We start from the raw sequence: 25242 nt of genomic DNA on the forward strand, positions 1-25242 counted from the left end.
TTATTTTATTTATTTATTATCTTCTTCTTCTTCATGTTAGTCATTATATATCATCATTAATATCATGGATTTACCTACAAAACTGAGACATATTGTATTTACAGCTATGCCCTGACAAAAGGCAATACATTGCGCTGCTAAATGAGTCAAAGCGAGAGAAGGAGTAATCAAAGCAAAATGTGCGGCGCCCGAGCAGATGGCCCGTCGGTTCCCTCCCGTCGGCCGGTTTCTTATCTGTGCGACTGTGGTGGCAGGTGGCTGAAGTTTGAGGAGGACGTGGAGGACGGCGGAGAGCGCTGGAGTAAACCCTACGTGGCCACGCTGTCGCTGCACAGCCTGTTCGAGCTGCGCAGCTGCATCATCAACGGCACCGTGCTGCTCGACATGAGGGCCGGCGCCATCGAGGAAATTGCAGGTACTGAGATACCTTCGAGCAAGGTCCTCTAAATCCACTGGAATGGTTGTTAAACATCATGCAATGCATGCAAGATGCAGTGGTGGGCCGTGCATTTGCTACCTGGGCCTTGAGTAAGGACATAATCCACCTCTTGAAACCACCACTATCATGTCGCAATTATAGAAACTGTCAATACTGTACAAAACATGCAATGAACGGAATGGAATTTGCCAAATTTAGGGCAGAATAAATCAGTTTTTTTGGGGGGGGGGCTTCAACTTGCCAATAAACCTATTAGTTTTTGCAAGTGCGTTTATCCTGGTGAGAATGGATTGCATGTATTTTAGGGTTCCAGAATACAACAGACCAAAATTAATTCAGTAATTCCCCCTGGAATGTTATAAATTAGCCCCCGACGCCAGTTCCACGATCAACATCAAATTGAATTTCTTTTATGACAGGATGCAAGTCTCCGAAACCAATGCCTGGAATTGAACATTTTGGGCAAATTCCAGAGCTTGTTTTCGGACGAACTCCTACTACAGAATTTAATTCACCAATTTTCTGCAAACGTGTATCCTGGTGAAAATGTGTGTATTTTCCGTCAGCACTAGTTTTACTGATTGACACAGAATTCAATGGACGAGACTAGTAGTGGTGTAATTAATGTTATGCCAAGCGAATGTCACGGATAAAAACGAAAACAAACAAAAAAACTACATGGAGAGGGAATAGCTTCACAGGAAACTTTATTCAGCTGCACATTTCCAGTGCACCAACATAACTGTCTTACATTCTTCCCTTTCTCCAAATCAAATGTCCGAAAATTCAAATTCAGCCATCTTACACTTTCATAATCGGATGCATGAAAAGGTCTCAAGTACCCATGGTGGCAAACACACAGGAACGTTTTGGTATGAAGTAGCTATTTTGCGGGCAACCCCGAGTCCGTAATTTGGGAAGTTACCAAAACTAGCTCCAGTTGGAAGCAGCTATTCTGTTCTCTTGTGCAGGTTTTTTTGCCTATGCCGTCGAATGTGGGCAGAGCACGCCGTCAAAGATTGATGATCATTTCGAGGATTCACCATGAAAAACAGGATGCGAGGGCCAGTTTATCGCTGCCTTAAATTTTGTCTCCAAAAGTCTTTCTTTGTCATCTGTATTTTTCTCAACTTCTCATCTTCCTTATCTTTCTATAGCTTCTACGCTTCATCTGGAACTCATCACCATGTCTTTATCCTCTTCTCTTTGCCTGTAAGGCCCAAATTTCTCCATCTTGTCACCTCATCTGTATTTTCATCTCTTTGCTATGTCCTTATGTCCTCTATCTGTATCCTCTTGTCTTTATCTTCTCATCTTCTGTCAATGTCTTGTCTTTGGCTTTCTTGTGTTGTCTGCATCGTTTTTCATCTTCTCGTGTGTTTCTTTGTGTCATCTATATCTTCTCATCTTGTCGTCTTCTCTTTTTTTTATTCTTGGGTGACAAATTGCTGAGCCCACTGCTGAAACTGTGGGTGGTGTCAGGAAGGGCATTCAACCATAGAACCTTTGCTACAATTACAAATGATTATGTCCAAGTCGAATATCTTAAACAGGAAATCCTGGAGGATAAACACGAGGACAGCAGACTTTGCTGTTTAGGTAGAAAAGGCTACGGGAAAGAATAAGTCATTTGTATTTCACTTTTTCTCTTTTGTGAAGATATGGTGCTGGACCACCAGGAGCTGTACTCGCCACTGGGCGACGAGCTCCGAAAGAAAGTGCACGAAGCACTGCTGAAGCGACACCATCACCAGAACCAGAAGAAGCTGGCCAATCGCCTGCCTATCGTACGCTCGCTCGCTGAGATGGGTCGACGGACTTCAGACGTCCACTTGGACAAGAATGGTGAGGACAACATATGACTCCCGAGGCTTCTGCCACAGTATGGTCGTTAAATATTCACAGTGGTTTAGACTCTCTGGATCATCCAGATCGATACAAAGTGAGATTAATCTGTTCTTTCTGTATAATCCAGGTCAGATGACATCGTCCCAGTCTCATTTAGCAGGTCCAGATGGGAAAGGGGATGTCACCAGAGAAAACAGCTCTGTGGACTTGAGCAAGGTACCCGAAGGACAGTTACATTGCAATGATAAACTAATGCACACAGGGTCGTTACATCGCACTGGGGCAATCAGGAAACATAATCAACTGTGCCAAGTTTGCGGGTTTTTCTGGTGACGGTGGCAAAAAGTGGAGGTGGACCCAAATGCAGCAAAGCAGGAGAAGCAAGGCAGGGAGCAGGTGTAACCTAAAAAAAAAAAAGTATTTTCAAAAACTAAAAAGCAAACAAGGCAGCTGTAATAATAAAAAATACGGCATTAACAAAGTCCAAAAAAGCAAGATTCAAGGTAACAAACAAACACTGGCAATAAAGTCACAACAGCAAACACAGACTGAACAAACCCAGGGAACTAAATAAATTAAATACATTGACAAGACAACGAGGCACAGCTGGACAAGACACGTGTGGCTGGAGGGAGTTGATTGGTTGACAAGAAGTAGAGCGCTGGCAAGAACAGGTGGATACGAAAACCAAACAGCAGACAAGACATGAACATGGGACACAGGAAAACTTGACAAAACATGAAAATAACTAAATCCAATCAAAACCAAGTCAACAAAAAACAGATGATGGACAAACCGCATTCTGTAAACACATTTAAGCGGGCAAAAAAACCAACGACACACCTAAACTTCAGAAAACACAATATTTGAAGTATTTCTTAGTGCCTGTTCTTACTCTTTTACTGTTACGATATGGGAAACTGTTATATAACATCACTTTGAGGAAATGAAAAGAAGACTCGCTCCCATAGTTTTCTAAAGAAGAGGTGTAGTGTGCTTGCTTCATGCTGTTTATTTGTCACTGTCGGTTGAAGTTTACTGTAAGTTGACGCATAAAGTAGAGGAGAAATAACCATTGTACAGTGTACTTAAACATCAAAATGTTCAAGCAAACCATATAAATTTGTCTAACAAAGGTCCGCTAGCTTATGGCTAACATATAATGTGAAATTCTATAGAGGGGCTAAGAGAAATTAGCATTGATGTTACGGTAATTATGAACCTTCAAACAACTGCTACTTCAACACACACAGTGCAGCAACACATACAAACAAAGTCTACACGTACTCAAGCACATAGTCTTTCTGCTCTGTGGGAAAAGCAACCATTTCCGGAGTTAGGTGGTGACTTTCTCGGCCTCTTATTCTTGCTTTTAATTATGTTGGATCTCTTCCAGTTGACCTCAGTGCTGCCCAGCGTGTTGCGGCATAACGTGGTATTACACTGAAGGCGTACAACTCTAAATTCAGACTTGCCTATATACTGTAAAAAACTAAAAGACGGCTCAAAAATTTGCATTATAGCGATGACGTGACTAATGAACTGCAATATCCCATCAACAGCAAAATGAGGATTCCCAATGTGATACACCAGCTGGATTGACACAATTACACGTGTCCTTTACCTGTATTTATGATGTGTGTATTACATTTTAATGGAACATTAAGATGCCAAGGACACCACGTTTATTATTGTAACTTTCTTGTTATGGCTTGAAGAAAGATAGAAAACAAATCCCTGATAAATCCTTTCCCACATAATGTACGGTACAGTGCATGACTGTGCCCTTTGGTCTAGGTCAGTGTCTGATCATAATGTGCTTGTGTGTACATGAAGTTCATCCATGCATATGGTAATCATCCACCTCATTATTAACTGCCTTCCATAAAAATCATACTCAACAATGCATTACAAAATATTCTAGATTGTTCTGCGGCTGTATGAGTGCGATGAAGGAACAAGGAACACTCCAGTTACTGCTTGTTACTGCCACATTATTCTCGCTGAAAAATCAACACCTTCACTCTGCCCACATTTGTTGCATCATTTATTTCCAAGGCATTGAAAAATAGATGGCAGATTTATTGATTTTTTTTTTTTTTAAGAAAATCACATTGACATCATAATTGTTCTATCTTGAAAGGAACATTTATGTTTCAGACATTTTCCGTAATGTGTCACAAGAGAACGTATCTTGGTAGATGGTCCAAAATAGTTGTCTGTGCTAAATGTGCTGATTAACTCAACAAATGTTTTATGGCCAAGGATTCATTTATGGAACACAGTTTTATCGTGAGTTATGTCTTTTGCCACATCATCAGTGGATTTAGTGTGATTCTGTGTAGCAAAATAGCAACTGGATTTCGATTCATAACACCCCGATTTAAATTAAATATGTATAATATACAGTACACATAAAAACAAGTTACAGCGTGTACTGAAATCACAATACACTTCCTTTTTTTCAATTTGATTTCGGGTATCATTCGGACAGTATGACAAACTTTTACCACCAAGCTTCTCAAACTGCTGCTGGACTGCAATTTTGCCACACTGCTCAGATGCCAAGTGGCAAGCCATGGGCAAGGGAATGAGTATATGCCCACAAAAACTGCAAAGCCAAAGCCCTCAGATGTCGATGGCCTCACATCTGTCCGAATATACCTGAGACAAAATAGAAAAAAAAGACTTTTGGGACTTCCTTTATAATTGCTTAGTATATATTTACTTACACTGATGGATAAGTTTTCTGTAAATAAATGAAAGGTGAGGAATGGCCCTTGCATCCTTTGATTTTTCTGTATGCAGCCTTTGGTCGAAATATTTTGGACACGTCTGCTGTAATCACTGTACTGTACGTCCTCTTTCAGATGGACCTTCATTTCATGAAGAAGATCCCGCCGGGCGCTGAGGCGTGCAATGTTTTAGTAGGAGAGTTGGACTTTCTCAACAAGCCCGTGGTGGCCTTTGTGCGTCTTTCACCCGCCGTTCTTCTCAGCGGGATGGCTGAGGTTCCCATCGCCACCAGGTTAGGATATTAACACCCACCTGGACTTCAGCTGAGCTCCATCCAAGCAATAATGCCATGTTTTTGTGTTTGATGTTAGGTTTCTGTTTATTCTCTTGGGACCCGTTGGAAGAGGCCCTCAGTACCACCAGATTGGACGGTCCATAGCTACGCTCATGACAGATGAGGTAGGGGAGCTCTTTGAAACCAAGGCTCCTGGTTTGCGCGTCGACCAACCGCATGTCATGTTTGCATGAATTCACAGTTGAGCAGAACTCAACAAGCTCCGAAAGTGATAGAACATTTCTCAGCGTGACGCACAGCTCAGAGCTTTTATGACAAGCTTTTGGGGATTAGTCATCCCATTCTGTCCAGGATTTAGGCTGTTGTCCATCATCCGAGAGGAAAAAAATGGCTTTGACATATTCCAAAGTCTTTAATTCTTCTACAAAAAAAAAGGTATTTATTATTATTTTGGTAAGCGCACTGAGGTGAAGGTCAATAAAGGATCACAGATGATGACATACTGTATCCTGTCCACTTAACTATTTGAGGTGTGACAAGAAAGAAGTGAGACTGTGGCAGCCACCTTCATGACTCAGTGGCACTTGTGGCGTAACATCGTACCACCATTCTGCTATACAGTGGTACCTTAACTTATGGGTTGAGTTCATTCCTTGACCAAGCTCAGAACTTAATTAACTCGTACATCAAATCAATTGGCCCCATTGAAATGAATTAAAATGCCCTTCATCTGTTCCAGGTCCTGTTTGAATGAAGAAAAATAGCACTGCCTTGTATTAAAACATGATGAAAGAGAATGTAAATAAATAAACTGTTTTATGACGTGTAATTACGGAGTTAGTCAGTCTGCATGTGAGCGTCTGGCCGTGAGTTGTGGCCTACAGCAGCTCCTGGCGAGTGTTCTCTTTTTTGTATTTGACCATTTGTCCTCTTCAATAAAAGGCTGAAAGTGCATCAGCGACTGTGAGGGTCCTTGCCTTACAGTACGTTTATTATTCCATATTTCCTTCGCTTGATTCGAGCGGTATTATATCTAACACTCGCTCGTGACTCACATTTTGGCTCACGACACAAAGCAACAGCTCGTAACGTGACAAACTCGTAAGTCAAGGTACCACTGCACTATGGTTCACTTTTGTCACGCCTTCCTTTTTCAGGCTTTTTGAACACAGCTGTCACACTTTGTCACGTACAGTGACTAGAGGTGGCACAAACATGGAGCAAAGAATCCATTTCAAATTCCCGTTTTTTTTTTTTTTAAGGCAAAGAAGGGCCCAAGAGTGTCTTGAACCTTCCCAAGAGTGTCTTGAACCTTTCCAAGAGGATTATAGAGAAGATGCAATGTTGTGGCCAACCAACCAGGAAGTCAAGAAGAATTTCAAATGGATTATTTGCTCCATTTCTGTGCTACCTCCAGTTGCCTGACAAAGCCAGACAACAGTGTGATATGCAAAAAGCCTGAAAAAAAGAAGCACAGATTGGAAGAAGTTAACCAGACTACAGCAGAATAGTGTAGGGCAATCAGCTGAAATTAATTACAACCCTCCACTGGATATTTTCCTCAGGTTTTCCATGATGTAGCATATAAAGCTAAGGACCGAAATGATCTGATTGCTGGGATTGACGAATTCCTCGATCAAGTAACAGTCTTGCCACCAGGAGAGTGGGATCCATCCATTAGAATAGAACCGCCCAAAAATGTACCTTCTCAAGTAAGTATGACTTCTTTTTTTTTTCCCCGTTTTCTTTTTTTAATTATTATTTTTTTCTTACTGTAGTACTGTATTGTCGTAATGGCAGTATGCACATTGCGGTTTCTTTTTCAAAAGCTAAAGGTCACAAGTTTCTACCAATCTTAAAATTAGCTGAGTTATTTTTCTTATTTTTCTTGGTTATAAATGAAGATGGCCCAATATGTTAGATGCAACTGTCAGATTGGTAGGAACAATAGTCCAGTTGGCCAAAGAACATTTTAAATCCCATCCAAAATGTATTTTTAAATTTAAATTCAGAATCCTGTTCATTTGAAATGATATCAGCAGATTGCAACCCCAGAAGCGGATTTTCAGCCAATATTTTTCACACGTTTATTATTAATTTGAAATGTTGAAGATTGAGGCAACTAATTCTGCTGTTCCACTGCTCTCTCCTACATTTGCATCTCAACTCAACATGTCGCGTTTAGCCACAGTAAGACTGCAGAAAAAGAGGGGACAAACAATGATTTTAAGGAGGAAAGGAAATGATCAAATTCTGCCCCATTATCAGTATGTTTTCTATAATAATACTATAATAATATAATAATACAATGAAGCGTCTATAACAAATATGCTCAACCAATGAGTGACCAGCAGTGTTTTACGTCAGCCATAAGGTATCTTCTCGGTATACTTGAAGTCCCGGATGACCAAGTACCAGTGTTAGTACCTCATAGTACCGGCTTTTGCCAATGGAAACCCGTATAGAATGATTGCACAAGTTGAGCAAGGAACCTGAGGTCAAGCACTTTATTTCTCAAAAGAGTTCCCGTTGTCAATATTCACCTTGACGGAATTGAACACGGTTGGCTGTAAACGTTTTGCTCTTCCGGCAAACCCAGCGGATGTGTTTGTTGAACAGGAGAAGAGGAAGAAAAATCTACCAAAGGACTTAGCTGAGGCTAATGAAGAGGAGCATGAAGGCCATGGAGGTCCTGAACTACAGCGCACGGGGAAGTAAGTCAGTCGAAGAAAGCTCGTATTGTTGGATTTTAGCTCTTTTTTTTTTTTTTTTTTTTTTACTAAAATTGTCTCGATAACAATACATTCTTTTATATTCCCAGATGGTTTGGTGGTCTCGTTCTTGACATCAAGCGAAAAGCCCCCCACTACCTGTCCGACTACACTGACGCATTCAGTTTGCAGTGCGTGGCCTCTTTCCTGTTCCTCTATTGTGCCTGCATGTCCCCTGTCATCACCTTTGGAGGACTTCTGGGCGAGGCGACTGAAGGACGCATAGTAAAGCACTCGCTATTTTCATCTTCATGTTCTACAATGAGAAACTGCACGAGGGATGGCCATTTGACGAAATGTCCTTAATCGACTATGAGGACAATTATCAATCAATTATTCGATCAATTGTTGGGAGAATGTGTCCAAATGTTCTGAACTCTGTTTCCATACCAGTGTGTTATCGATGTAGTTAACCAAAAGGGTAGCGTTATGCGCTGCACTGTGGACCATGTGGCTAGCGATTCTACCTCCCAGGAAAAGGTTCTGGGTTCAATTCTCAAAGCTTCCCGTATGGAGTTTGCATGCTCTCCTCGTGCTTCTGTTGGTTTTGTCCGTCTGCACCGGCTTCCTCCCACATTTAAAAAAGGTGACTGTTAGGTTCATTAGACACTAAGACAGGTTGGGCAAACGTTTTGGATCAGATGCTTACATATCATGGATGTATGGAGAGACGGAGGGTGGATGGATGGGTAGCTTTCGGTGGGTGGACAGAGCAATGGGTGGGTGGATGAGTGAATGGATGGAGGGACAGATGATGGATGGATGGTTAGATGGATGGATGGATGGATGGATGGATGGGCAGGCGTGTGGATGGACAAATGGATAGACAAATGCTGTAAATAGGTGGATTGGATGATGTGTGGTAGCTGGATAAGTGAGTGGGTAGAGGGATGGATAGAGGGATCGGTGGATGGATGGATGGAGGGATGGATGGATGGGTGGGTGGTGAGGTGGCTGTATCGAGGGACAGATGGTCAGTGGGTGGATGGATGGATAACATGATGAGCATATGGATGGATGTAAGGCTGGGTGGGTGTATATTTGGATGTATGGATTGGTAATCGAATGCTATTAAGAAAGTACCAACCGAAGACAGCTACGATGGTACGTGGGCCTCTTTCTTTTGAACGATTCCAATAGTAAATGGAGAGCTTACCAGCTTCGCAAGAATATGTCGTAATATGAGTTGGGGACTCTGGCCAGGACCTTTAATAGTTCACGAGAAACTCAAGCACAGAACTCCCGGAAAGTCCTTTTGGGCCCTCCATTGGCTGCCCACGTTTTGGGCATTAACCTCACCCACATCCCCTTTCTGACTAATCACACAATAGTTGTTCTGCTCAGATGATGTGTTGAGAACAAGTCCTAGGAGAGAGAACAGAGTCTCTGTTCTTACAGTTTACGTACAGGTCATTTACTTAAATCCAACAATTACTGAATTATTGTATTGATCAATGCCCATCCCTAAATCGCATCAAAGGGTGCACCCTGTTATATTATAATTATAGTTGCGGATTTTTTTCCACTGTCCTTTTCTATTCCCTAGAGTGCGATTGAGTCGCTGTTTGGGGCCTCGTTGACGGGAATTGCCTATTCCTTGCTTGCCGGGCAGCCGCTCACCATTCTGGGCAGCACGGGGCCAGTGCTTGTATTTGAAAAGATACTGTTCAAATTCTGCAAGTATGTTTTGATTTGACTGCGACTGAACTCACAAATCATCTCACCCAATATCCAATAAATTGCGAAATCTAACTACACAATGGGATTTTGGCTCTCCGTCCCGCCAGGGAGTACGACCTGTCCTATCTGTCCCTGAGGACCTGCATCGGTCTGTGGACGGCTTTCCTGTGCATCGTGCTGGTGGCTACAGACGCCAGTTCCTTGGTGTGTTACATCACTCGATTTACGGAGGAAGCCTTCGCCTCACTGATCTGCATCATCTTCATTTACGAGGCCTTGGAGAAACTGGTCTACATGGGAGACTACTATCCCTTTAACAAGAACAACAACCTGAACAAACTCAGCTTGTACTCGTAGGTGGACAGTCAGTCTCACAAAATAGCAAAAGAACACGAGAACAGTGTAATTACTGTACACTTCTTGGAGGACCTGTAAATCCGGCGCAGATGTGGGATTATTTAGACACCCAGATGTTTATGTGCATTCCCAGATGTTCATGCGTTGAGCCTTCTGATCCCACCAATGGCACCCTGAAGTATTGGGAATTCAATAACATCACGGCGTCCGAGATCTACTGGGAAGCGTTGGAGGTCAAGGTACAAGTTTTTTCCTGATTTGGGGTAGAAAAAAGATGTAAAAATTATGAAATTACAAAAAGCGAGTTTTTATTTTTTCACTTTAAAGTGGCATGCTCATCCAGATTGAGAACAGAGGAGATTAAGGGCATGTGGGCAGGATTATATTGGATTATTCACTGCAAATCACCACCAAATTGCATCTTTTTTTTTTTTTACCCACTGTTTCCCACGGACATGGATGCTTGTAAAGCCAATGTGTGGAAACTCATATCTGATTCATTGCTAATCATAACGTCCGACCTGATCTGCTTATCTTTTGCAGGACTGCTTTGAAAAGCGGGGCGAGTTTGTGGGCAGCGCCTGCGGTCCCGACGGACCTTACGTCCCCGACGTTCTCTTCTGGTGTGTCATTCTCTTTTTCTCCACCGTCTTCATGTCCTCGTTCCTCAAGGAGTTCAAGTTCAGAAGTTACTTCCCCACAAAGGTATAGCACACATCGTGTATGGTCAGCTCATGAATGCATCACTGCTTTTAACAGCCACGTTATATGGCATGATGCAATGTTGCATCCTAGTGGATTCTTGCTAGTACTACAACATTAAAGATAGTTTAAACCAGTGGTCACCAACCTTTATTTTTTTGTGTGACACAGACTGGTTTTGTACGGAAGCGTTTTGCTGCCACACCAAAAAAAAAAAAAAAGGTTCACTATCACGTTATAACGTGATATGTTTCACGTTATAATGTGATAAATTACACGTTAAAACGTGATTAATTAATGAAAAGTTTCACATTATAACGTGAAACAAATTACGTTATAACGTGCAACTTTTCATGTTCTAACATGAAATTATTCACCTTTTAACGTGTAATTTATCACATTATAACGTGAAACATATCACGTTATAACATGAAACATATCACGTTATAACGTGATAGTGAACCTTTTTTTTTGGTGTGGCAGCAATACGCTTCCGTAGTTTTGCATAAAACAATATTTTGACAGACTGGCATATTAAACAAATAAAAATAACATTATATGGTGGCAGTGAACTCAACTCACTATGCAACAACAGCAATTTTGTCAGATAATGAACAATTCCTCAGCCACTCCCAAGTTTTACTGGCATATATATATATATATATATATATATATATATATATATATATATATACACCCACGCACACACACACACACACACACACACACACACACACACACACACACAGTTTTCATCCAATTAAAAAAAAAAAAAAAAAAAAAAACTAAAATAATTTTCTTCCATCAGGTGAGGTCCATCATTAGTGATTTTGCTGTTTTCATCACCATCTTCACCATGGTCCTGGTTGACTACTCCTTAGGGATCCCCTCTCCAAAACTGAAGGTTCCTAGTGTGTTTAAGGTAAGTGAGGCTAATAAATACATTTCAAAAAAATCTACTCAAAGTGCTCACTTGATGTGAAAAAGAACCATGTTTGGTTACTTAAACCCACTGCCTCAATGTACTCGTAAGGTTATAGAACCATATGATTCCTCCTAGTCAAACAGCAAATGTATTAAGTATAAAAAGATCACATTACAAACATATAATTTAAGATAAGTATATCCTATTATCCTTACTAAAAATAAAAAAAATAAAATAATAATGATTAAAGGTTTGGAAACAGTTACTAACGTTAAAAAAGTACAATAATGAATAAAGCACAGTGTCATCGTCTGAGTTCCTTACATATCCTAACTATCCTAACTATATTTATCTGTGTAAATAGGCTTTGTCTTGGAAAATTCCAACAACGTATTCAAACTGATAAAGATTTTCTAACATTGAATTTTGAATTTCAAGACATTGAATTTTGAATTTTAGTTGCACGGAAAAGCAAGCGTGGTAGCTTGGGTACTGGGATTTTCTGTCTCCACCCTCATTATAAACAAAAAGTAAAACATGAAACTTAGTTTCTTTTTACACATCTCGTTCAAACTTTAGATAATTAGTCTGAGAATTATCGATCTTATTAGACTACAAAATGATGCCCAAGTTTTTGGGACTCCATTTTAATGTGTTTCCGATGAAGGCTTTCTGTCAAGATGTAGACTGACGATTTAACAAGATGGCCATGGATATCCGTGGAAAATGAATGGCTATTAATAGTTGACACATGGGCATCCCTACAGTTAAGTAAATTAAGATCATGTTCAACCAATGCTCACAATTCCAGCCAACCAGAGATGATCGAGGCTGGTTCATCAACCCACTGGGGCCGAACCCCTGGTGGACCGTCGTCATCACGCTGTTTCCAGCTCTGCTGTGCACCATCCTCATCTTCATGGACCAGCAGATTACAGCTGTCATCATCAACAGGAAGGAGCACAAGCTTAAGGTACCTCTCAGCCTTTGTTGGTGATTGTTGTCTGTTTTTGAACTAAATTATTTTTGAGGGAGTTGTCTGGTTTTGCAATGAAACAACACCAAAGACCTCTTTGTTTGACTTTTTCAACAAAATTGCATAATTTGTGTTAATTTAGAATACCCTAAATAAAAATGATTATCTTGGAACCAGAAATAAAAAAAACAAAAACAAATTTTACTCAACTCACAAAAAAGTGTAGATGTCTGGTTTTGTGAAAGTATTGGAGTGATACAAATTCCTAGTGTGTTTTTAACATACCAGTAGAAAGCCAAGAAATATGATTCCGTGTGATTCAGGGTGCATTATTGAGGAATTGTGAAGTAAAGTCAAATTAAATATGAAAATATATTATCATTATATCATTCATTATATATTTTTTTCAGAGCACAAACTAATAAGGAATGTGACAACAAACAAACAAAAAGCCCATATTTCACTTCACATTACACAGTTTGGTTTCCCTCCCTTTTTATCATAAATGTCAAAAACATTTCTATTAGTTATATTTACACATCTTGCCTGCACACAAAGTAACACACATACTGACAGTCGGACCAAATTTGAGAATTTTTTTCTCCATTGCGATCAAAGTTAGTTAAGTTAGCTAAGAATAAGCTTAAGGTTTAATATGAGGGCAATATTAGCAAGATATTAGCCCTATTCAAATCGTCAAAAAGTGGTTGATTTATTTTTTTTATTTTTAACAGTTTTCTTTTGAACACATCAATACGTTACAACAATAGACAAATATAATGACATTCAAACAAACATTTAAAAAATCACCAAAAATCAGCAGATTTTTCTCTTTGTTGTAAAGTTAAACAAATCCTAAAGGAACTAGTATTGTAAAACAATCAAATGTTCAGCCATGTAATGCATATCTTTATTGTTGTGAGCGTTAAGGGACCCAAAGAAAAAGTTATTTTACTAATTATATATTTTTTCAATTATTCGGCCAATTAATCGGTTATTGAGATTTTACGCTGGCAAATGTCAGCATAAAACAAAAACAAAACTATCAGTCGGACCTGAGTAAGGATGTAACAATTTTTCACAGGTCCCACGTTAGAATGTACTAAATCTGTCATTTTGCTATTTGTGACCCACCAAGAATGAGTCTGCAGACAAAAATCTTTCTGTGGTGACTGACCTTTCCCCCCTTGTAGAAAGGCTGCGGCTACCACCTGGATCTGTTCATGGTGGCCCTGATGCTTGGCGTGTGCTCCCTGATGGGCTTGCCGTGGTTCGTGGCGGCCACTGTCCTCTCCATCACGCATGTCAACAGTCTGAAGCTGGAGTCGCAGTGCTCGGCACCCGGCGAGCAGCCCAAGTTCCTGGGCATCAGGGAGCAACGTTTCACCGGCCTCATGATCTTCGTGCTCATGGGCTGCTCCGTCTTCATGACGTCTGTGCTCAAGGTCACATACTCACTCGCTGGCTCTTTATTTTGTTCTTATTTAAAATTTTGTCGTGAAGAAAGTGGACCTTCATGTATGTTGAAAGACACTTACTGACCAGGTCCACCTGGACAATCAAGTGTGATCCAATGAAAGGGCTCCCACAGAGGTGGCAAAAGTTCTCAAATTGTGTACTTAAGTAGAAGTACGGACACTTGTTTTAAAAGTACACTGAAAAATGTACTGATTCCTCTCCTTTACTTGAAGAGGGTTTTTGCACTTTAAAAAGAAAGCACTTTTGTCATATTTGTTAAAACATTCATAGTGATATATATGATCCGTGAAAAGAAATCAGCCATCTCTGGCTCCATCTCGTGCCTCTTATTTGCGATACAAGAAACCATCGCACCAGAAGAATAACAACCAATCAGAGACAGAAGGCGTGTCAATCATTAGTCCCGCAGGCACACTCATCTCAAGCGCACCCCAGTGGCCTGGCAAATTTTTTAAATTCAAACCAAAGTCACGCCTTCTGTCTCTAATTGGTTGTTTTTTCTTGGGCGCAGTGGCACAAAATGGGGCCAGAGAGAGCTGATTTTTTTCACAGATCATATTTATCATGTACTTATGTCAAGCCATAGTGACTCTTTTAACAAATATGATGGAAGTGATTTTTTTTCTTTGTTTTGAAAATTGCAAATATACTAAGTATAATATACTAAGTCAAACTAAAAAATATCAAACTCTGAAATGAAGATAAATATAAAAGCAAAACAAAAAAGTGACTATCAATTATGCAAAATGTCCGTTTTGACAACTCAGCCCAAAAGAATATTTTTGTATTATTATTATTTTAATGAAGAACTTGCTAGCCTGTATGTGTTTTTTTCAGATTAGACTGACCATTTTTGAATATCAGAAACTGGCATCACATCACATCATTCTTGGAGGTGACTACATCAAACAGTTATCGTAGATCAGGGCATGGACGAGGAATATCTTGCTTTGCCATTAAAAGGGGGGTGCGAGCATCCATTTACTGCTGCTTCCAGCATAATTATAATTATTACAGTGGAACCTCGATTTAACAGACTAAGATGGGTGAGGGGTCGTCCGTTAAATCAAGTTGTCTGTTAAATTGAAGCACTTTTTTTGTGGCCTAAAGATGCCAGTACTATGTCCATTTAATCGGGGCCCGTAAAATGGAGGTTCCACTGTATTTGTCAAGTTTTTATATTTCTTTGGGGACACCGCTATTGTATTGGATCGTGTCAGATTGCACAAGTGTACTTGATTAATGTCGATAACATATGTGTTTGTTGTCCTTCAGTTCATTCCCATGCCCGTCCTGTATGGTGTATTTCTCTATATGGGAGCATCTTCCCTCCGAGGAATACAGGTACATCCACCAATTTGACAAAAAAAGGCATGTATAACTCTGAATTGACATTGCTATTTTCCACAATTTTGCCATTTTTTCGTGCATAATTGTATGTTTTGTAACGTTATCTCCTCTATATTTCCATCTAAACTGCTAATATGTTGTCCATTGGCCTCTGTCATCATTGAATACACTGAATCAGTTTTGTTCTCGCCAGTTCTTTGACCGTCTCACACTGTTCGGCATGCCAGCCAAGCACCAGCCAGATTTCATCTACCTGCGTCACGTACCCCTGAGGAAGGTGCATCTGTTCACTTTCATCCAGCTCAGCTGTTTGATTCTTCTGTGGCTCATCAAGACCTCCAAGGCCGCCATCGTCTTCCCCATGATGGTGCGTACATGACTAAGCTTATTCTGACTCCCATTTCTTCCTTGGTCTTTAAGTGTCAGACAGGGCGTGCCATGAAAAAGGGCTTGCTTATTAAAGTCATACTTGTAGTGGGGTTTTGGATAACACACTAACAAAACGTCATTAAGCTGATTGTTTGGATTTGACTTTGAAACAAAAACATGAGATACGAACACTGCATGGTGGCAGTAAACTCAACTCAACTCACTTCCCAACAAGTAGCAGTTTGGTACATAGGGAAAGATTTTTCAAAAAAGAGGCTCCAAACCTATCCCAGTTTAAGTTGACTGTCAAACTACAACATAAATCAACAGGAATGACATATTATCTATTTCAAACAACAAGTCCGCCAGCTTAATGCTAACACATAATGGGAAACGCCATAGACGGCCTAATGAATAGCATCGGTGTCGTGGTGTTAAAACCCTGTTAAGCGAAGGATATTTGAACACATGTTGACAGATAATATAACAATACCCACAGACATATTCTTTATCCTCTGAGAAGAACAACAAGGTGCGCCAAGGTGCGCACATCAGAAGCTGCAGCACAATGTCCATTAAATTGAAGGAAAAAATGTTTGAGTTCTTTACATTCTATTGAAATATGTCATTACTGTATATGTTTTTGTACAGTATAATATTTTAGAGTGCTATTTTTCTACTTCAAAACACTTCAAAAAAAATTCTCCTCAGGTGTTGGCTCTGGTGTTCATCAGGAAGCTGATGGACTGGATCTTCACAAAGAGAGAGCTGAGCTGGTTGGACGACCTCATGCCAGAGAGCAAGAAGAAGAAGCTGGAGGATGCTGAGGAGGTTGGGGCATTTGCCTGATTTGCCTGCATGATGACTATTTGTTTTACTCATCAAATACATTTTACTCGATTTTCAGGAGGAAGAACAGAGCATCCTGGCCGAGGAAGAAGGCGTAGTACAAGTGCCAATGGAGGGATGCAAGTAAGCACGATCTGCATATTGCATTTCCTTATCATGTTTGTCTTTCATTATTATGTTTGTTACTTCCTTACATTTATATGCAGTCATGGAAATAATTATTAGACCGCCTCCGGTTCTTCAATTTCTTGTTCATTTTAATGCCTGGTACCACTAAAGATATATTACCTGACGAATACAATGAACGCGACAAAAATATAATACTTTGTCCAATTTGACATGCTTGTATTCTCAGTGATTTTGGTTACTATAAAAAAAAAAACATAGAAAAGGGCTAGACTTCAGCTCTTAAATTCAACTCTTATGAGATATTTTTGTTGTTATCATTTTACTTGTAAAAAAATGTAGCTTTAGTTGTACCAAGCTTTAAAAATGAACAAAACACTGAAGGTGGTCTATTCCTTTTTTTCGTGACTGTAAATGGGTTCATCCCTTATATTCCGCAGAGGTTTACCCATCATCAACATCACGGATGAGATGTCCAAAGGTTCTTTCGGAAACACTTGGAATGCCACAAGCTAGGACATTTGCAAAAAAAATTTATGGTAAGATAATTAGAATATCATGGAACACTTAATTTATCGATGTACTGTAGTTCAATTCAAAAAGTGAAACTTGTAAATTCACGATACACAGTGCGAAACATTTATTGCTAATTTTTAATTCTTTTAGTCCATTTTAATGGAGAAAGATTATTTGAGATTCGAGTGTTTGGAGTTTCGAACGTGCTAATTAAACAAATTAAACTCGTAACTCTGTAGTGTATATTATATTGGGTTCTAATTGCCATATTTAGCTTATAATGCCAGTAGATGCTTCATTTCCACCTCTTAATAATATATTGAAAATGAAATGTTGATATTGTGGTTCAACTTTGCAGTGACAACTAACTAACTTACGATTGAACCACTGTTGATGAATGTATTTTGGTTGGGAATGTTTTTTTTTAATTTTATTTTATTTTTTTTCTTTTACAAACAACAGGCCATATCATTGTGGCTGGTTCAAATGCTGAGTGGCTAGTAACTCTGGGAAACCAGTAACCGTAGTGGCTGGTTAATTCAGTGTCTTATTTCTTATGTTGTCAGGTGAAGACAACATTGGCAGTCCTCCCACACAACATTAACCTGTGCCCTGAGGAACTATGAATTATGGAACAGGACACCGGAATGTGTTTGTCTCTGAGTTGTCTTAGTGTTTTTTTATTTTTATTTATTTATCCTGAGCCCTTTATATCATCTTGTAATCTGTGTAAGTGAATCACCATATGAAACCATGTGAGGAACTCTCATTGTCTCATGCTAAAAGCTTTGTTGAGGTCAAACTGACCTCATTAATAGAGCACTTTGTATTTATTTTGTATTATAGTTCTGTTCTTTGCTTATATCTGTTCGTCTTAGTTGTCGTCAGAGATTTATAAAAAGGGAGAAAAGCCATAATGCAATATGAAAGTGATGGCAACGGTTACTGTATGTGCACACCATATCGTAACTTGTCATACTTCTCATACTTATATGCTTCTATTATATTTTGTGTGGTGTAATTTATATATTTGATCAAAACATCTAATATTGTAATCCTTAAAAGGTAAATAAGATATTGTAATAGTTCAATGTTGATATACAGTAAGGCTTGTGTGTCAGAAATGTGTAATTTCAATCATTAATCATCAATTAATACACTTGAAACATGACTTGATCAAATTTTTGTTATTTTTTCTGAATACTTTTCAGAGCACGACTGTTGGTCTGTATGGACCACCACATGCGCTTTCAAAATTCCCAATCTAAAATGTTGACACGTAGCGTTCTTCCATCCATTTTCTGTAGTGCTTGTCCTCATGAAGGTCACGGACAAGGTCACGGGTGAGCTGGAGCCTATCCCATCTGAATTTGGGGTGAGAGGCCACCTTGGACTGGCCGCCAGTCCGTTGCAGGACAAACAACCATTCACACACATTTGCGCCCAAGGACAATTTTCTGTCTCTAATCTCACAACTATGAAAAGCCGTTTGAGCATTTATGCGATATACTTGATATCCAGCTGAAGGTCCAAGTACTAGTACACTGTTTGTACTCACTAGTTACTCAATTCAGCTACTAGTCACTCATGTTTTTTCCCTGCACTACTTCATGACATTTCTCCACATGAGAGCAACTTTGGCATACAAGCTGGACAACTACATGTTACTGTAAGTCACAGGTGTCAAACTGGTGGCACCGGGGGCCAGATCCGGCCCGCCACATCATTTTATGTGGCTCGCGAGAGTGTGCATCGACTTTGTGTTTCTTGCTTAAATACCAAAATTGAAAATTGGCTTTTTAAAAAATTGGGATATTGCAAGCATTTTTTGTTATCAATCCCCCTTTTAAAATAAAATTGATTCATACTGTAGTTGAACAGTTTTTAATGGCTTCTGATTTCAAAAGTAATTAGCCATTAATTTGTTTATATGAAAAATGAGTTTGACACCCCTGCTGTAAGTGAAGCAAAATTGTGCACTAGTTGATTTTTGCACACTACTAGTACTACGAGTGAAGCACTACAAATAGATGTTAACTGGTAGAATTTTTCACTGTCACTAGTAGTACTAGTAGCACGCTATTATCAAGCAGTGCACTAGTAACATGGACAGTAGTTGTCCTATTAGTATGCTAAAGTTGTCCTACGAGTACATGGACCTTAAGCTGGATATCAAGGATAGCGAATAAATGTTCAAACGATTTTCCATGCAGAACTGTAAGGCGGACATACTAACTAGACGACCATGCTGCCTTGAGCGGGTCATAACTTCAAAAATCCTACTACATTAGTAGGTATATTTAAATTAGTACAATAAGCTTTCTGTAAATCAATAAATAAATTTTTGGTCTATGACTCACTGTAATTGTAGCCTTACTTCACATAAACACCCGTTGAATTGTTCCGTGTCTATGTTGCTATTGTTTTAAATGGCCTATTAATCGAAAATATGACCGTAGAGTGTGTTGAAGTGGCCCGAAGTTTGTGCTTGGCAGATGTTTGAAGAGCTTTCGGATGACAGCTGAGAGAGGCGACACGTCCCAAAGCGCGTCACGCTGTGGGCTCTGCCACCTTATTATTTTGGCGGAGGCGCTGGAGAGTGACGACCCGCCGGTCCACAACTCGGAGCTGATTGACACGATTTCCCTTCCCAGTGACATGTTGATAACGCGTCATCTTGTTACCTGCTAGATATCCCTTTTCTCATCATTAATGGAAGGAATAAAAGAATGTCTGGGAAGAAAAAAATGAATATGAAAAAATTATATGTCAAATTATATATAATAATGACAAAAAGATACATAGTTTTACATTTATAGATGCAAGTATATATATATATATATATATATATATATATATATATATATATATATATATATATATTATATATATACATAATGTAGCCTAGCAAGCTAGTGCTAGCAGTAACGGTTGTAACTAAACATACCAGCGTTGTGTCAAATCATGCTCTAAAGTTTTGGTCTGTGTAAAGTAATTTAATTGCAATAAACTAATTTAATTGCAGTAAGTTAGCACCCATTACTTCTGTCATGTTGTAATATTGGTTTGACCTGACTGATTAGAATACACGATCTGACTAGAGCAGTGATTTCCAACCTTTATGGAGCCAAAGAACATATTTTACAATTGAAAAATCTCCCGGCACACCAACAAACAAAAATATCACAAAAAGTGGATACATTAATTACTGTATGTACTTCCTGCCATCTAATAGAAGACCATCAATTTGTTCTGTCTGTCACTATGCCTCACTGGCATAAATAAATGAAAGACAGATGCATTATATATTGTGAATATTTTTTTGGAGCAATTAAGTACACAGTTATATGCAATATATGAACAGGTAATTTAAATAGACACATTGCTCCAGCTTGTGATCGGATCGGTGATCGGTTATCTTTTTTTTAAACTCGCTGATCGGCCCCAAAAATCCTGATCGTATAAAGCCTAATATGGTACTCCGGTTTCCACACACATCCCAAAAACATGCAAGGTAGGTTGATTGAAGACTCTAAATTGCCCGTAGGTGTGAATGCGAGTGCGAATGGTTGTTTGTTTCTATGTGCCATGCGATTGGCTGGCGACCAGTTCAGGGTGTACCCCGCCTCTCACCCGAAGATAGCTGGGATAGGCTCCAGCACGCCCGCGACCCTAGTGAGAATAAGCGGAATGGAAGATGAATGAATGAATGAATATATATATATATCGGCCCCTAGATAATAGTATATCATCGCTGTCCAATGAAATGCATGTATATGTAACTTTTGGGAGTTTAAAAAAAAAAAAATTGAAAAATTCATTTTGGGGGCGGGGAGTCAGATAAAAAAGTACAGATATTTTTATTTTATTTTATTGAAAAGCAGCGATATACAAAATGAAAAAAACTGAAGTAGGTAATGCAGAATTCAGCCCAATTATTAAAGATTTAAAGCGTTTGTCTGTAAAAATCAAAAAAGGACTGTACCTTGAATAACTGACAACGCTCCAAAAGGTTTATATTGCCTATAGATGCCACAAAAGGACACCAAAGCACTACTTCAATATTAACCAGGGCTTCGGCCTGTCTAATAGAAGCTCCTCCCCTCACTTTCACATAGGTCCTTGCCACCAAGATTCCAAAGCTCTACTTTTGTCTCCTTGAAGTTCCGCAACTCACTTCGACATAGTTTTGATATCAAGTATTAACAAGATGGTGCCAAAACACTACTTTTGTCTAAATGAAGCTCCTCAACTCACTTTGACATAATTCCTTGGCACCGAGATCCCACAAAATGGTGCTCAAGCCGTACTTTGGTCTCCATGAAGCTTCTCAACTCACTTCAACATAATTCATTGGCACCAAGATGTCACAAGATGGCAGCAAATCACTTTTTTTTTCATATAAAACAAACATTTATATATTTTTTATATCTGTAAAATACCTGAAAAAATGTTTGAAAAAAAATACACACAGACAGTAATTATATGAAGATGCTCGTCAGCCTTTATATTGCAATTTATACAGATTATATCAAATACCCATACTATATATTGCACTTTTTGAGAAGTGGTAGATAAAATGTTTGATTGTAACATTCCCATTCAAATTAATGTGAGCATGAAAGAAGCATTTCATTCACAGGGTTCACTCCTTACTGAAGCACCTGATCTTAACATAATGATGATCATGATTATGATGATGATAAGAAGACCAAGGGAAAAGGATGGTACACTTTGTGAAACATTTAATGATTGCACAGTCAGTTGTAGGGCCGCAGAGTGATGACGGGGGGAGGTCGCGCGTCCACGTCTACTGTCGTCTGCCTCGGCCGGCCTTGAGCCAGCTCACAAACTCCTTGGCTGCCTGGTCCTGCAGGTAGGAGCTCATGTCGCTGGTGTAGGTGCCGTCTGCGTGGCGCCGAATTACACTTCTGGGAAACATGACGACACAGTCACTCAACTGTGCTTCCATTCACTTAAAATTAAAATTAGACATATGACTGTTTGACCTGACGTCAGATGCCCGGTTCACAGTGGTGCAAGGCCTTACCACATTTACCAACCAAATTTTTTCTTTTATTACCCTATGTATTTTTTTTATGTTTAATACAGAGTCAGTCATGAAATAAAACAAAATAAAAAAATCACTTTGATGCCAAATATGCATTTTAACTGGGAAGGTTAGCAGTCAATGAGGGAATGTTAGTTTATTTTCATTTTTTATTTTTCAAATCTAATTATGATGAGCTGTTGGAATGTCTGGGTAATTATCCAAACCGTAATTCTAAACCAGTATTCCAAAGGCCAGCCTGTACGAACTTGCCTCGTCTGTCCAATCAGGTGTTTCATACCGGTGATTCCCAGCCAATATGCCATGAGAAATTACCCAATTTCACTTAAAGGGTCCCAAAGTTATTTATTTACCACAAATAATGCACCCTTTAATCTTTTTTTTTTTTTTTTAAATCAGTGGCCGATTGGGAGCTCTGCCTCATACTAGTGGACCTGGTCTTCATCTTGTACAAACTTGTGCCTTAATTCTGCCTATTACCAATAGGGGCAGTTAGATTTTTTTTATTTTATCTTGATATATCCTTGCAGTCCATTGCCCCCAAATTGTGTAATGCACTTCCTTTAGGCTTTTGAGCAAAAAAAGATGCGTCTTCAAGGGATATTTTTAAAAAGCAATTAAAAAAGGAATTGCTTCGGCAGTCATTCCAGAAACAATGGATTATTTTCTTTATATTGTTTTGATTTGTGTTTCTTTTCTTGCATTAACAGTATACTGCTGTGATTCTGTATTCTATAACAACCTGAAGCACTCTGAGCCTTCTCTGCGAAAAGTGCCATATAAGTAACATTTGCTGACAAATTCTGCAAAGCAACAAGTGGGAAAGTGTTTCTTTGTGGATCACCACGTGCACTTATAAAATTTCCAGTCTGAAACGTTGACACGTGAACTCACCCTGATCACGTGAAGACTCACGTGACTAAGAGAATGCGGAACCTGATTTACGCTCATGTAAATGTCACAAACTTGTGTCTGCTACATTGCACTCATATGAACATACGACTGGTGTCACACAAGTGGAACAGGGACGCTCACCCGTTTCTTTTCGAGTTCTTGAGCCACTGGACAAAGTCTTGAGCTCTTCTCGTTTCCAAGTATTTGCTGTAGTCGTTGGAAAATGTTCCCTCTGAATGTCTTTTCATGTTCGACAGCTCGAGAGGTTCACTCGAAACGGGGTCGTCACTTAAAAGCCTGGAAAAATGCAGATGAAAGGCCAGGTAACTCCTTTATTTTAACTTAAATTAAGTTGATTTGAGTGTTATGCAATGCTTTCACCGCAATTTCGTAGGCTGTCGGGCAAAAAAAGAAAAAAGAAATTACTCCTACAAGGTAGAATTTTACATGAATTTGAGAGACCCTTCATTTATTCTAAAAGTGTTTCAATGAACCCATGTGTTTTCTACAATTAATCACAATTTATATGCAATCCTACTAAAGTGTTGCAATAAAAAAAACATGGCAATAGACCTACAACGTCTACTGTCTTTGATTTTTGTGACATTTTAAGTCCACAAGCGCTAAAACAAATGATCAAACAACAAAAGACGATGTCATAAATTGCATAGTTCGAGGGGTGGTATTTTGCGCAGATATTTTGATAATTTTCTTAACTGTGCATCTATTAAACGAGTTTGATACATTTACATTGAAAAACAAACAGAAAAGCATAAAAAACACTAAAAGTAAGTTAATTATTGTCACCCATAAAAGATTTAGGCAGTGCAATCATATGATTTCTTTCAGCCAGTGAATTAAGAAAAATACTTAAAAGGAAGAGTTAGGTGCTATATTTGAATAATAACATTTGTGAGGTAGATTTGATTTATTATATTAACTTTAACTGCCCATCTTTTGACTCGTGAGTTTGAAACATAACAATTGAAATAATATATATATATATATATATATATATATATATATATTAAACTGACAAAATAAGTTCATTAAGGTATAAAGGTTCTCGGCAGTAGAATCATGTGCCTTATTCCAGGCAAAAGTCAAATATTGATGAAGAAAAAGTTATATTTCAATGACAGCATGGCAAAAAGGAGAATATACTTGTATACTGTAATGTAGTATAGTACAGGATATTGTATTGATTGTTGTAAAATACATAATTGTTTACAAATTTTAAAAAGGTTGAGTAAAAAAAATGAAACTCATTTTAAGCATATTATATATAATTTTTTTTATGATACTTATTAGTATTTATTATTATCTATCTTGCATTATAATCATAAATATTGGTTATAGTCAAAATTAGTAGATTCAAATAATGAAATCATAATTTTGAAAATATACATTTAAAATATACTGTTCAAATGAAAAGTGAATATCCTGTAAAGCACCACGAGTTGTCCTTACATTGAGTTTGTGTCGTGGTTAGGCACCTGCCAGCTGCTTTGGATGATGATGAGGAGCAGGAGTCCAGCCAGAGAGTGAGTGTGTTCCATCCTTTACGTTTCTGGAGCAAGGAAAGTCAGAGGTTAAAAAAAGACAAAAAAAATCAAAGCCTACATGCATATCATATCTGATCTGAGTGTGAAGCAAAAACTCTCACCAGTGGCCTTTATGTCTGATGGGGTAGTTAGGTGGATAGGGGCCCTTCTTCTTCTTCTTCTTCGTGTGGTGTCCTGATGTGTTTCATGGCTGACTCTTGGCGCGCTCAGTCTTATATAGTGGAGAGCAGGCGCACTCTCCCAGGTGACTCCTCCGTCACTGGAACCTCAACATCCTCTTGTTCACGCTTGGTC

General features: G+C 38.9%; 2 protein-coding genes across 2 annotated transcripts in view; one reads left to right on the top strand and one right to left on the bottom strand.

Moving 5' to 3' along the window:
• LOC133487251 (sodium-driven chloride bicarbonate exchanger-like) overlaps positions 1-20162 on the top strand; it is a 39357-nt gene extending 19195 nt beyond the window's left edge. Inside the window, exons 13-33 of the mRNA XM_061793571.1 lie at positions 255-415; positions 2099-2284; positions 2415-2503; positions 5158-5315; positions 5395-5482; positions 6884-7030; positions 7938-8032; positions 8140-8314; positions 9636-9769; positions 9877-10122; positions 10260-10365; positions 10670-10831; positions 11637-11750; positions 12565-12726; positions 13923-14174; positions 15484-15552; positions 15752-15925; positions 16639-16758; positions 16835-16899; positions 17343-17441; positions 17985-20162. Coding sequence (XP_061649555.1) covers positions 255-415; positions 2099-2284; positions 2415-2503; positions 5158-5315; positions 5395-5482; positions 6884-7030; positions 7938-8032; positions 8140-8314; positions 9636-9769; positions 9877-10122; positions 10260-10365; positions 10670-10831; positions 11637-11750; positions 12565-12726; positions 13923-14174; positions 15484-15552; positions 15752-15925; positions 16639-16758; positions 16835-16899; positions 17343-17418 — 2779 coding nt within the window. The 3' untranslated portion in view covers positions 17419-17441; positions 17985-20162. The remainder of the gene's footprint in view (positions 1-254; positions 416-2098; positions 2285-2414; positions 2504-5157; positions 5316-5394; positions 5483-6883; positions 7031-7937; positions 8033-8139; positions 8315-9635; positions 9770-9876; positions 10123-10259; positions 10366-10669; positions 10832-11636; positions 11751-12564; positions 12727-13922; positions 14175-15483; positions 15553-15751; positions 15926-16638; positions 16759-16834; positions 16900-17342; positions 17442-17984) is intronic.
• A 1759-nt stretch (positions 20163-21921) lies between these two features.
• On the bottom strand, positions 21922-25182 carry gcgb (glucagon b). Its single transcript, XM_061793261.1, has 4 exons — positions 25050-25182; positions 24854-24953; positions 23525-23680; positions 21922-22349 (listed from the first exon to the last, which is right to left on the bottom strand). The coding sequence occupies exons 2-4, from the start codon at positions 24940-24942 to the stop codon at positions 22229-22231; spliced, it is 366 nt and encodes a 121-aa protein (XP_061649245.1). The 5' UTR covers positions 24943-24953; positions 25050-25182; the 3' UTR covers positions 21922-22228.
• Positions 25183-25242: the final 60 nt, after the last annotated feature.

This window comes from Phyllopteryx taeniolatus, chromosome 12 (genome assembly GCF_024500385.1).
Source record: "Phyllopteryx taeniolatus isolate TA_2022b chromosome 12, UOR_Ptae_1.2, whole genome shotgun sequence".
Taxonomy (NCBI): domain Eukaryota; kingdom Metazoa; phylum Chordata; class Actinopteri; order Syngnathiformes; family Syngnathidae; genus Phyllopteryx; species Phyllopteryx taeniolatus.